The sequence below is a fragment of the Cynocephalus volans genome, chromosome 8, assembly GCF_027409185.1.
Source record: "Cynocephalus volans isolate mCynVol1 chromosome 8, mCynVol1.pri, whole genome shotgun sequence".
Classification (NCBI taxonomy): Eukaryota; Metazoa; Chordata; class Mammalia; order Dermoptera; family Cynocephalidae; genus Cynocephalus; species Cynocephalus volans.
In genome coordinates, this window is record NC_084467.1 from 105,845,212 (window position 1) to 105,858,243 (window position 13,032).

The window sequence follows — 13,032 nt, forward strand, 5'->3', positions numbered from 1 at the left end:
TGGCAGCAACTGAGGTGCAGGACTCAGGTCTGGGATCCTAGTACAAATGCACACCTTGGGTCTTGCAGGCCCAGCTGGCTTGGTTGGCTTCTTGAGGATGTTGATATCTCCTGTGGTTTGAATGTTTGTCCCCTCCAAAGGTCATGTTGAAGTTTAATCCCCAATATGGTATTTGAAAGGTGGGACCTTTAACAGGTGATTGGATCATGATGGCTGTGCCCTCGTGAATGGATGAGTTAATGGATTGAGTTAATGGATGAGTGGGTTACCACTGGAGTGTGGTACTGGTGGCTTTATGAGGAGAGCAAGTAAGCGCATTAGCATGCTCAGCCCCCTCACCATGTGATACCCTGCAATGCCCTGGGACTCTGCAGAGAGCCCCCGTCAAGAAGGCCCTCGCCAGATACACACCCCGAACCTCAGACTTCCCAACCTCCAAAAACTGTAAGAAATAAATTCTGTTTCTTTATACATTACTCAGTTTTAGGTGTTCTGTTACAAGCAACAGCAAACGGGCTAAGATACTATGTTTGAGATTCTTGTGGCTCCTACACCTCTTCCCCCCCAGTCAGTGTTGCTGACATGGGCTGAGCTCACAGAGAGAGCATGGGAAGGCATCCTGGGTAGACCAGGAAGAAAGCGGATAGATCTTTGCTGTTGCAAGAGGAAGACCCTTCACGCCTGGTTGCAGACTCTGCCCAGCTGCTTGTGCTGGCTTGGGAGCCTTTGAAGCATCATCCTTGCTGAGACCTGTCTGACTGGCACCCCAGACTGTCTTAGACACAGGAGAGATGTTTTCATCTCACTCCACTCTGTCTTCTCAGTTGGGGCTGTGAGCCTTCCCACTCCACCTCTGATGGCTCAACGTGCAGGCAGTGGCTTGTCTGGTTTCCCTATGCTGACATGGGGACAGTGCTGTCCTCTTCCATGACAGTCACTGTGCCCCCTGTGACTGCTCCCCAGGGGACAACCTGGCCCCATGCTTGTCCCCTCTGCCCTTATCCTACCTCTTCTCTTCTGTTGTCCAGGCCTCCGGCCACTCCTTAGAGGGTGGGCACTAGGAAGGCAGGCCTGGAGTTAGGATACCTGGTATGTGTGCCAGCTCTGCCGGTTGCTAGCTGTATGACCTTGGCTAAATCACTTAACCTCTCTGCCTCAGTTTCCTCACCTGTAAAATGGGGAAATCATGGTACCTAACCCATCAGGTATGAATTAGATGAAAGCACCCGTCACATAGTAGGTGCTAAATAAATGTTTGCTGTTATCAGCTAAATGTCCTTCCTTCTGGGCTTTGTCTTCCCCAGCTCTCTCTCTTCCCATCACTAATGTTCAGGGACCTTTGGCCAATATCATGAAGTGGATGTAGTTCACACCCCGGCATTTTCTACCTGCCCCCATCTCCCAGGAGTCAACCTTTCTTCCTTCTCGGCAGCCTCGGGGAGGCCCCTCTGCTTTGGGGGCCCCACCTCTTCCCTGGCCAGCCTGGACCAAGTTTCTTCCTTGTGCTTCTCCATCCGTGGTGTGGTGCCTTTATGTCTTACTCTGCTCCTCTTGATGTGCTTGGCCCCTACCCTAATCAAACCTGTCATGGATCTGCCGTTAGTCATTAGATCACCTCTGTGTGATCTTAGCCTCCACGTTATGCAGACTATTGCAAGTTATGCAATAAATGCAAGTATTTCAAGACTAGATGCATTTTAAGCCTTATTTTTAAAAACTCGAAAAGGGGGACCACACTGGCATGTCACTGCTAGTATTTCACCCCTTCCCCAGTGTTGAGTCCCGGTCTCGTTCCTGATCCTGCTCCGCTCCCCTGTCACCCTTCCCCTCTCTCTGTTTAAGTACTTAGTGCCCCTGTCTGTGTCCTGGACCTGTGGGCCCCACAGCTGCAGCCGCCCTCTCGCCTCCCTTTCCTGGTTGTACCCTATGACGACGTCTTTGCTCCCCATGTGACCGTCCTTCCTCATCTAGGGCTTCCTGCTTTCTAAGGGCTTCCAAGCTCCGCCTTGTCCAAGCACAGAGGAGCTGCTCTTGCATCTGTGTGTGGCTAGAGCTTGGAGGCAAAAAACCTCCCTTTGAACTCTGGCTGTGCCCCCTCCTACTTGTGTGTGTTCTGCTCCCCTCAGCTCTAAAGCAGACAGAATAGTACCAGCCTCATTGTATCATTGTGAGAATTAAATTAGGCTTAGCATGGTGCTTGTTATATGGTACATGCTCAATATATGGTTGTTGTTGTTAATAATAGCAATACTGATCATTAATAATAACACTTCCTCCCTCTCTCTGGCTTCTGATCAGACCATAGGGTACGACCCCATCATTTCTCCAGAGGTCTCGGCTTCCTTTGGTGTTCAGCAGCTGCCCCTGGCAGAGATCTGGCCTCTCTGTGACTTCATCACTGTGCACACACCTCTCCTGCCCTCCACCACAGGTAGGTGTGCCCTACCTTGTGGATTGGCCACAGAAACCTCTGACCGGATAATGAGGGGGCCCTCAGTCTGGGTCTTCTGCAGATGATGGTGGCCAGCTGTGGGGAGGGGTCCCCCAGGCCCCACAGAGCATGGCACTGCTTTGCTGGACACCCCTGCATTGGATGGAGGAGGGTGAACTAGCTGGAAATGCACAGCTGTCTGGGTGAGCCGGGCATGTGGGCAGCCAGTGACCCCAGTGGATGCTTCCTGGACCCCTGCAGGGCTTTCTGATCTCCAAATCCACTCCAAGTGATAATAACTAAAGAACCTCCAGGATGTTTCTAAACTGAGTCTAGCCCATATCCAGAACAGGGACTCCTGTCCCAGAGCATCTGAGAGGGAAATAGGAGGCTGCTGTGCAGCAGGAAGAGAGGCCTGTGGGGAACGGAGGGCCCCCAGGATCCAGTACTGAGCCTGGGGTCAGGCCCCCCACAGCAGGAAGAGTCTGCCCTTTTTTCCAGGGCTGCTGAACGACAGCACCTTTGCCCAGTGCAAGAAGGGGGTGCGCGTGGTGAACTGTGCTCGCGGAGGGATTGTGGACGAAGGCGCCCTGCTCCGGGCCCTGCAGTCGGGGCAGTGTGCTGGGGCCGCACTGGACGTGTTTACGGAAGTGAGTGCCCGGCCACCTGGCTGTCAGGGGAGGGTGGGAGAGATGAGGGGCAGAGGAACTTGTGGCAGGGAGAGCCCGGCATTCTACAGGAGGCCTTCAGCTTACTGTCTCCAGCATCCATGGTAAAGGGGGGAGATTGTGTGGTCTGTGGGGCCCTGGAAGAGCTCAGTACAGAGGCAGACATGTTGTCTTCTGCAACAGTCAGGTTTGAAACAGGACCCAGTTCCCTGTCTCTGTCTCCTCAGACTGCTGCCATATGCTTAACGCAGGGGAAGACAGAGCGGCAAGTCAGTTCTGAGGTCGGGGATTTGGGGTAGGGAGAGAGAGGGGTTTAGTGTATTCTTACAGGTCCCTGACTGAAATGCAGTCCCATTGCCAAGAAGTTGTTCTACCCCATATCCACTGAGTTCCTTTTTCCTTCCTGTCTCCCAGGGAGGGACAGAAGCCCGAGGATAATGGCATTATTCCCACAGGGTCCTCAGGGTGGGTTGCTCTCCCAGGAGGCGCAAAGGCTCAGCCTTAGACCAAAAGGAGAAGAGCGCATCTCCACTTGACTCCTACTGGCCCCTCTCCTCAACCATCCTGCCCCCGCATCAGGGCTCCTCCCATGACACGGGACAGAGCATGGACTTTGGGTTAGGCAGTTGTGGTTTGCAGGTTCCTGGGTGGCCTTGGTGAGTCACAGGTCCTCTCTGAGCCCCTGAAACTACTCATTGTCGGTTCCGGCCCAGGGCACACAGTGCATTTTGATTTGCACTCCTGGTGGTCTTTCTAACTAGATCATGAGCTCCTTGAGGCAGGGGCGTGCCTTGCTCTTCTTTGTATTACTCTCCTCCCCAACACAGTGCCTTCTGGCCTCTTCAGCATTCTTGTGCCACTTGCTACTATGTGGCCAGAATGCACAGGGTTACGTGCTCAAAATTCAGTGAGACCAACAGAACTCTGGGGAGAATGGCCAGAAGAGAAGAAGCCCTAGGTAACCTTCCCAAGGGCAATATTCTGCTCAGGGAGCAGGAGGCATGGAAGGGACACAGGAGCGTGGGCTGGAGGTGCCACAGGGGCAGGCTGTCTGTCCTGCTGAAAGCCAGGATGCAGATACCTGTGTGGCATGCCTGCAGAGAGCAAGACACTGTGCTAGGAGCCCAGCAACGCACAGCAACAGCAAGTGCTGCATGGATGGGGGAGAGGGAGTGAGTTTCATGGGAATAAACAATACTAATAACAGCTACCCCTGGTTGAGAGCCTCCTGTGTTGAAGGTGTGTAATCTCCACGATAATGTTGTGGTAGATAGTGTTAACCCATTTCATAGATAAGGAAACTGAGGCTTAGAGATTGAGGTTTGCCTGAGGCACCTAAGTGGTAAGAGGTGGAGGTGAGGTGAGATTTGAATCTGGTCCACAGTTTCTGCGTTCTGCTCTGTCCACTCTGCTGGAATGAAGCATTCATGAGGAAGCTGGTTATTGAGTCTAATGACCACTGTGACAAAACAGAAGTCAAAGGTGGCATCACTCCTGCCTTGCTCCCCTCATGCCTTGGGGCAGCCCTGGGGGTATGGTCAGTCCACAGCAGCCAGCCTAGAGGTGTTTCTTTCTGGACAGGAGCCGCCTCGGGACCGAGCCTTAGTGGACCATGAGAACGTCATCAGCTGCCCCCACCTGGGCGCCAGCACCAGGGAGGCCCAGAGTCGCTGCGGGGAGGAAGTCGCTGTCCAGTTTGTGGACATGGTGAAGGGGAAATCTCTAGCGGGGGTTGTAAGTATCACTACATGGGGCTGGGGGCCAGAGTCAGAGGGAGGAAAGCTGGAGGGCGTCTTGTGGGGATGGTGACAGCTCTGCGGAATGGATTGGGTCTAGGAGCTGAAGATAAGGGAATGCGCAGGAGCTGGCCCTCTGGGGGAGGTGGGGAGGCAGGAGCGGCCTTATCTCCAGCCCTGATAGCTGAGACCTTGGCAGCAGCTCAGTCCTGCTACGCTGTAGCCTTGCAGCAGAGATTGTGGCCCTTCCCAGGGCCCAGCCTCTAGAGAAAGGCTCTTTTGTTCTCCCCATGGTTTGGGAATGGGGGAGTGCTGCTTGACAATACTGGATGTGGGGGGTGGGCCAGGGTGGGGACAGTCTGTGTAGAAAGCCCCTGTAGGGAGCTTGCCCCTTCTAAGCACCCAGAGCACCCTTTCCATCGTGTCCATCTTAGCCCCGCTCAGCCTGCTCTCCCTGCCTCCCGATACGAATCCTCCACGCCAGCCGGGCCCCTTGCTTTCCCCAAGTCATGGCATAACACCCCTACTTGTCTTTGCCCACACCAGGCCCTGCCTGGCATGTTTCTCCTGCACACCTAACCTGGCTTACACTTCAAGTCCTGTCTCGTTCATTCTGTCTTGGGATATTTCTGAAGTTCCAGTGGGTGCCAGGTACTGTCACAGCCCTTGGGGACAGAGATTAAAAAGGAGGGCGTAGCTCTCCTTCAAGGGGCACACCACCTCGTCCACCAAGACTTGCATGGTCTTTCCAGCTCCTTCTCAATTCTTGGGCTACTTAACCACATTCTCTCCTGTTATTAAGGTTCCACGAGTTATATCTTTTTCTTCTTAATCTAAATTGTAAGTTCTTTGAGGATAGAAAACCATGATTTAAGCTTCTCTGCAGCTCACATGGGTGGGCCTACAACATGTAATCAATATTCTAAAGGAGTCAGTGAATGGGGTTGGGGGAGGAGAGGTTTTCGCTGGCAAGGGCAGAACTTTCGCAGGAGAAAGGCAGGATGTTTGTTCAGCCTCCCACCTCTAGTTTGGTATCCCAGCTCTCCAAGCTGCCCTGCCCTCTCATCCTGAGAAAGCTCAAGGTACCACTGCTGCCCAGCACCCCCTACTAGGGCTGGGAGTCAGGGCTTCTCAGGGCCAGCTGTCACAGGGGCCACATGCGGGAGGGCCTGGAGAGCATGGTGGTGGCCGCAGGATCTGTCCGTGTCCTCTGTCCTCTCTGTGCTGTGTTGGCTGCTCAGGACAGAGCACACTTTCTCACTTGTCTTGTGCCTGCCAGGCTTCTGAGCAGGTTCATTCCTATCAGGCGGTGCTGGCAGTGACTCGAGCTGAGGTTGGGCCCATGACCACTGCCAATCCATCTGGGCTGCTCCATATTTTCAGCCCCTGCTGAAGGCAGGTTTCTGCAATTTATTCACATTGTCGTTAGGTGGCATTCCAGGGTTTCTCCTGAAGGGGACTCCTTAACACAGGTTCCATCAAATAGGACCACAAAATGTCCCCATCTTACTTAGGAGGTAAAAACTCTTGATTAAAATAGTTAAACTTTGGCAAATTTTACTCTTCATCCTAAGCGCTGATAGCCTTCAAGGAGGCCTTTGGAAAGAAAGATATTTTTATCATGTAGGGAATCTCTGTCCTTAATTCTTTTCTACTTCAATTCTGTTCTTACATTGGACACAAGATAACATCAGGGTCAGGTTGGTGTCCAGAAGCACCTCACTCGTCCCTGCAGTCCTCCTACTTGTCTTCTAGTGCAGAGAGAGAACCTTGTTTTTATTTGGCAGACCTGTGGAGAGCACCTCGCAGGGTTGGGCTCTGAGGGCCCCACGCAGAGGACAGAGAAACAGGCGACTGCCGTTTGGGGCTTCCTCACTGAGTAGGTTCAGCCCAGTAGCTGTCGCTCCGGCGCTCCTCCCAGCAGCTGGTCGTTCTCTGGTTCCACCTCCTGGCCCACTGCTCTTCCTTTCTGTGTCCCCTTGGAGAGGAGAAAGGGAGGCGGTGCAGCAAGAGGGCCTCGCTGGGTCACCTCCCACACAGAGGGACTCCTGTGAAGCCGTGCCTCAGTGACCACTTGCAACACCGCAATTCTCTTCCTCTCGAAATATTTTTCCAGTGACATCTTTCTGAAAACAAATAGAAAATCTGTTTTCTTTTAATTACTTCTTGAATGTGCCTGTTGGATTTGCATCAAACCCCAGGTTTCTAATTAAATCCTTCTTGGTTCTCTTTAAAAGTTCCCTCACTAAAAGTGGCCAGATACCTAACTTAGAACCAGAGCATGTTGAACCACAAAACAGAATAGAAACTTTGGCCCAGAACAAGCTGGCTTTGTTATCAGGCCCCTGGGAGGGGGCCCAGCCAGCCAGACCCTAGACTGAAAACTTTAGGAGGATACGTGGCTTCTGCCCCCTCAGCTTCCCAGTGTGCCTAGTGGCGGACTTCAGCTAGGATCATTAAAAGTATGTGAATCCAGCTTTATAAATTGTGATAATTGATCATAGTGGTTAGTGACAATGTAAACACTCACTTACAAAAAAAAATCAAGATAGAGAATAAAAAATGAAGACAAATTCTGCCACCCTACTCTATATACAATTATCTGTGACTCCCTATGTTTTTTATGTCAAAGACCTCCCTGTACTGTGCTATCCAAACCCTCCCCAGCACAGAAAAACAAAGTCTCCCATGGAGGGTGCCAGGGCCGACACAATTCAAGGAGGTGAGAAAGGCCACTTTTTTTCTCCCTCTGGCAATTTTGAGTGGTTTTAGCCTTTTGTGTCCATTTCTGGCTCTATGGCTCTCCTCATCTGTAGGAACAAGTCATTGTCTTGTTGGTGGCTGATGGAAGTTGTCTCCCAACTGGCAGCAAAGCATGGGTGGCCCTATGCCTTCTCTCTATGTGGAGCTGGGTCTCCGCAACAGTATCTGAGTCGGGCAGGTGTGTGCCTGGCCTGCCTCTTCCTGACCTCAGCCCTGCTCCACTTTCTCTCTGCAGGTGAACGCCCAGGCCCTTACCAGTGCCTTCTCTCCACACACTAAGCCTTGGATTGGTCTGGCAGAAGCTCTGGGGACACTGATGCAAGCCTGGGCTGGATCTCCCAAGGGGACCATCCAGGTGGTAACACAGGGTAAGCCTGGATCTTGGTTGTGGTGGAGGATGAGCTAGGGACACTGCAGAGGGAGTGGAACAGGGGGGCATGGGCTTTTCTCCCACTGGGTGTGTCTGCTGCAGGTCACAGAGCTAGTGAGAGACTTGGAGGTGACTTGGATGCTGTTCTGAATATAGCTCACTTACTACTGAGGGTGGGGGTAATTTTCATAATTCATGCTTATGTGGTATTTTTAAGATGTACATGTTTTGGGTGCAAGAGAGAGTTCCACAGGAGATGGAGTTTCATGCAAGAGCCATAGAATGGGTGGAGGGAGTCCCAAATTAAGCAACAGGATGTTTGATTTTGGCTTTGACATTGTCACTTACCTGCTGCATGACTTTCTCTTCTTCACACATAAAGTGAGCTTCAGGGGGTGGATGCGCTGGATGAGGCAGTGGGGAAATCGGGGTTCATGCAAATCTTACAGTCCTCAGGGGTGTGTGCTCAGCCATGGAGTGAGAATGGGGGCAGAGCCTTCTGTCCACTCCTTGGGCTGCTGAGCACGCTCTGGCCACCTTTGTAGTAGATGCAGCACCAGGCAGCCATGGCTGAGTGACCACCCTGTAGAGGCTTGTCCTCCCCCACTGACTGCTGGGGAGAGATTGCAAGGTAAAGTGGTTAGGCCCCGAGCACGGGTAATACCAGGAAGGACAGAGCCCCACTGGCCCGGGTGCCCAGGCCCCGGAGGAAACCAGGCAGGGGACTGGGCAGCTGCTGCTTCAGTTGCTACTTTCTGCTTTCACTTCCTGTGGCTGGCAAGGCTACTCAGACCCTCACCAGGTAGGGGTGGGAGTGGGGAATTTTCTAAGCATCCCTGGGAGAATGACAGGCAGGCCAGGGTGGCCAGTGGAGTAGGGCAGAGTTTTGAAGAGGAGTTTCTCAGGCTGGCTAAAGTGTCCTGGGCTCCCTGGCTGGCTCTGAGCCCTCTGGAAGAGAAGTGGAGCTGCCCGGGAACTGCAGACTGCAGATGGGGTCCCCAGGAGAGCAAGGATCGCATAGCCCAGAGCTAGGGCCAGTGACCCCCTGCTCCCTCCTGCGGTGCTCAGCAAACAGGGACCTTATAGTGGTTGCTCTCTGTGCCAGGAACAGCTTTGAAGAATGCTGGAAACTGCCTAAGCCCTGCAGTCATTGTGGGCCTCCTGAAAGAAGCTTCCAAGAAGGCGGATGTGAACCTGGTGAACGCCAAGCTGCTGGTGAAAGAGGCTGGCCTCGATGTGCGCCCCCCATCCCCACACCCTCTGTCAGCACTGCTCTCCTCCCACATTTCCAGAGGCCACTTAACAATCCGACTCATTGGGCAAAGTCCTGGGTACAAGTTCTGCCATTGACACTGTCTGCCTGTGAGAGGCAGCTATAATGTCTTCATCTGCAAAGTGGAGATACTGCCTACCTCCAAGCCTGGCTCATGAAGGCACTTTGTGCATAAGCGTTCTGAACAGGGCGTGGTAGCCATACCCCCATCTCACAGGCTGCATCTGACTGGGGGGCTTGGAGGTGGCCCAGCAGGCGGCCTCCAGCCCTCTATCTAGTGCTCCTTGTACCACAGCACCCGGGTTCTTGATTAGCCTGCCAGCTCTGGAGCAGGCAGCACATCCTCTGCTGACTCTCATGGCTTCCCTTGGGTGGCTGCCGCTCTGGCTCCCTTTCTAGATCATAGTCTGTGTTTCTCAGCTGGGAGCGCTGGCAGAAGAGGCATAAAGCTGCCATGTCCCCACCCTCCCCCTACACCTGCACCCCAGTGAGGCCACAGAAGCAGTGTGTCAGAGGAGGAGGGTCAGCTGAGACCCCCCCACAGCACTGCCTCCCTCCCTCCCTCTCCCGAATCCCCACCCTCCCCTCCAAGCCATCACCTGTGCCTGGCAGATCTCCCTTTGTTCCCCGTTAGGGATATCACTGATGGTCCCAGGAAGCTGATGCTCAGGAGCACTAGGCTTAGCCCATTTGCCCTCTCCCCCTGGCCCTGAATTGCTGAGCCTACTGGCCAGATTGGAGCCTACAAATTGGGTGGTTAGGCCAAGAGTGAGGGTGGGCGGGATGCCAGGAGGAGTGACTGCTCTTTCTGGCCTTCTCTCTGCAGGTCACTGCCTCCCACAGCCCTGCCACAACAGAGGAGCAGGCCTGCGGGGAATGCTTTTTGACTGTGGCCCTGGAAGGCGCCCCCTACCAGGCTGTGGGCTCAGTCCAGGGCACCACTCCTGTGCTGCAGGCACTCAATGGAGCTGTCTTCACGCCAGAAGTGCCTCTCCGCAGGGGCCTGCCCGTGCTCATGTTTCGGGCTCAGCCCTCCAACCCTGCAATGCTGCCTACCATGCTTGGTGAGTAGGGCCCTGGAGGGCTGGCCAGTGCCCTTGTTGCTGGGTGGGACCTGCCCTGGGGTTAGGCCCTGTAGACCTCCTGCCTCCTTCAGCCCCTCTCAAATTCTCAGGGCATCTCTGGTTCTGCACCATACCAAGGATCTGTCATGCCAGTTTCCAGAATGTTCAGGGGGTGGATACTGGGTTCAGAGAGGGAAAGGTGCCTTATCTAAGGTCACAGAGCATTGCGGCAGGGGTGGGACCAGAGCCTCTATCACTAACCCACCATATTAAGCGGGCTGGCCTGCAGAGTTGTTCCCCAGGAGCTCAGGGCCACTGAGGGCAGGTTTCCTTCTCCCTGCCCACGGGCTCTGGTGGCCAGCCTGGCTGCCGCAGAGCCTGCCAGGGCATCCCCTCCATTGGTCGTGGGTGTCTTGGCCCTGACCCAGTTCCCTGGGGCCTGAGCTGCTGGGGTTTTGGAACACATCCTGGTATGGCAGATGGTGTGTCCCCAGACCCCGAAGGGCCTAATTTCACCACCTTTGTTAGTTGCCCAGGGCACTTTCCCCTGCTTTTCTCACTTGCTGTTGGCCTGAATAAAACTGGCAATCAGCAAAAGTCAAGAGCTACTTATAGCTCTTCATGGCCCTGCTGTTCCCTTAATCTAAGCTCTGATTCCAAGGCCATTGTTCCCGCATTGCAACTTTATCACAGAAGCCCAGGACTTCCTACTCTGCTCCCAGCCGCTCACCCCTCCTTCCCATGCCCTATGCCAACTGGGGGTTTCTTCTGCTTCCAGGCCTCCTGGCAGAGGCAGGTGTGCGGCTGCTGTCCTACCAGACCTCACTGGTGTCAGATGGGGAGACCTGGCACGTTATGGGCATCTCCTCCCTGCTGCCCAGCCTGGAAGCATGGAAGCAGCATGTGAACGAGGCCTTCCAGTTCCAGTTCTAACCCTGGGGCTCACTGGTCCCAGCCTCTGGAGCTTTTGTGAAGAAACCTGCCCACTGTGATCAAGAGGGAGAGGAGACCCACACCCCTGGGGCTGGACACAGACCTCTGACAGTGCTTATGCTGCACTCGTCTAACCCTGTAGTACAGCATAACCATCTAATAAAGAGCCTACCCCAAACTCCTTGCATCTTTGTGTTGTTATTGTCCTGAAGAGCCACCAGAGGGCATCCACAGCAGCCATGGGACTTGGTTTTGGTGGCCAGAGAGTAGGGGGTGTGGAGGGAGACTGGGATGGGCAAATGGCCGGGGTGTGGGTGACTGAAGATGATCCTCTCTCATCTCTCTAAGGTAATTTAGAGGCAGTTTTGCAGGGTCAAAGCTCAAGGTATTTCTGGTCACTTCCATCTGGGATATATATGCACCTTAAGTAAAATTCAAAAAACAGGTCGGCATCATGCAGGGACAGCACTGGACTAGGTCTTTGCTTTAAAAGAAGAATTCTAAGTGACCTCTCTCCCTCTGAAATCTCCTGGTGGGAGGGGCAGAGGTCACTGGAAGCAGAGAGCCAGATGGCCACGACAGAGGTGTTTAGGAGATTCTCTGAGTTCAGAGGAGGAGGTGATTTGAGCTGAGGATGTTGGTGATTCAGGAGAGATGTTTAGAAGAAGGAAGTGTGTGTGAGGGCATGGAGGCATGAGAATATCTGCCAGGTTCACAAAGTGAGTTCAGTGTGGGTTGGACAGATAGGGATGTGGATATAGGTGTGTGTGTGTGTGTGTGTGTGTGTGTGTGTGTGTGTGTGTGTGTGTGTGTGTGTGTGTGTGTGTGTGTGTGTGTGTGTGTGTGTGTGTGTGTGTGTGTGTGTGTGTGTGTGTGTGTAGTATATAAGAAGGTTTTCATGAAAAATAGAGCAGAATGGCACTCTTTACCCACAAGATTTCACCTTTTCATATTTTCCCCCTTCAGTAGGATGATCCATTTGTGCCCAGTAGCATCTGTTTTGACTCCTGCCCTGGCTGAGAAGGCCTGGCATAGGGCAGCTGTTGGCACTGACAGGCAGACCCACCGCTTTGGCCTCCTCAGGGCTGTGACTGGGCTGAGCATCGATAGGAACCGTCTGCAGTGAGCTCAGGAGTGTGTCTGTTATGGCTTTCCTGTCGCAGACCTTGACGGGGATAGGCCTGGACATGAACAGCAAGGTCAACTTTGGGCAGCTCCGTCACCTGGAACGCAGTGTTTAATTCTCTATGCCTTCATTTCCTTATTTGTAAGAGGGGCAACAGTGTCTCTCACAAAGCTGCAGTGAGGATTTAATGGATTAAAAAGTGACTTAAATGAGTGGCCAGGGCACTTGGTGAACACTGGTTTCTTCATTTCTATGCTTTTCTGAGAATAGCTGAGCAGGCCTCAATCTCTTCCACAGAACCCCAGCACCAGGGCACCCTCCCAGTGACCTCGCTGTGATTATGCTCAGCCACACCTAGACGCTGCCAGAGGAAGGCCTCGGGCTCAGTGCAAGAGATGGTGAAGAAGCCCCTCTCTGGGCAACGGTGGCGATAACCAACGCCATCCTGAGCGGCCTGCAGGTGAACCAGGGCCGAGAGCCAGCTGGTGTGGGGGGTATGGGCCGCGTCCACTCAATTGGTCAGCGCCCTGATATCCTGGTTGTTAAATAGTTTTAATGTCATCCCCAGATCATGTCCAAATGACCCCCTCGTTAAGGCCAACATGCACTTTCCACACCCAGACCCCACAGAGAGTTCCTGAATGACTAAAAGTCTTAGTCCAGAGTCT

The 13,032-nt window shown here is 53.5% G+C and overlaps 1 protein-coding gene across 1 annotated transcript in view; it reads left to right on the forward strand.

The window, feature by feature from the left end:
* PHGDH (phosphoglycerate dehydrogenase) overlaps window positions 1-11,367 on the forward strand; it is a 31,829-nt gene extending 20,462 nt beyond the window's left edge. Inside the window, exons 6-12 of the mRNA XM_063106394.1 lie at window positions 2,299-2,431; window positions 2,933-3,081; window positions 4,681-4,833; window positions 7,834-7,966; window positions 9,074-9,204; window positions 10,068-10,305; window positions 11,084-11,367. Of these exons, the coding sequence (XP_062962464.1) occupies window positions 2,299-2,431; window positions 2,933-3,081; window positions 4,681-4,833; window positions 7,834-7,966; window positions 9,074-9,204; window positions 10,068-10,305; window positions 11,084-11,238 (1,092 nt within the window). The 3' untranslated portion in view covers window positions 11,239-11,367. The remainder of the gene's footprint in view (window positions 1-2,298; window positions 2,432-2,932; window positions 3,082-4,680; window positions 4,834-7,833; window positions 7,967-9,073; window positions 9,205-10,067; window positions 10,306-11,083) is intronic.
* The last annotated feature ends 1,665 nt before the right edge of the window (window positions 11,368-13,032 follow it).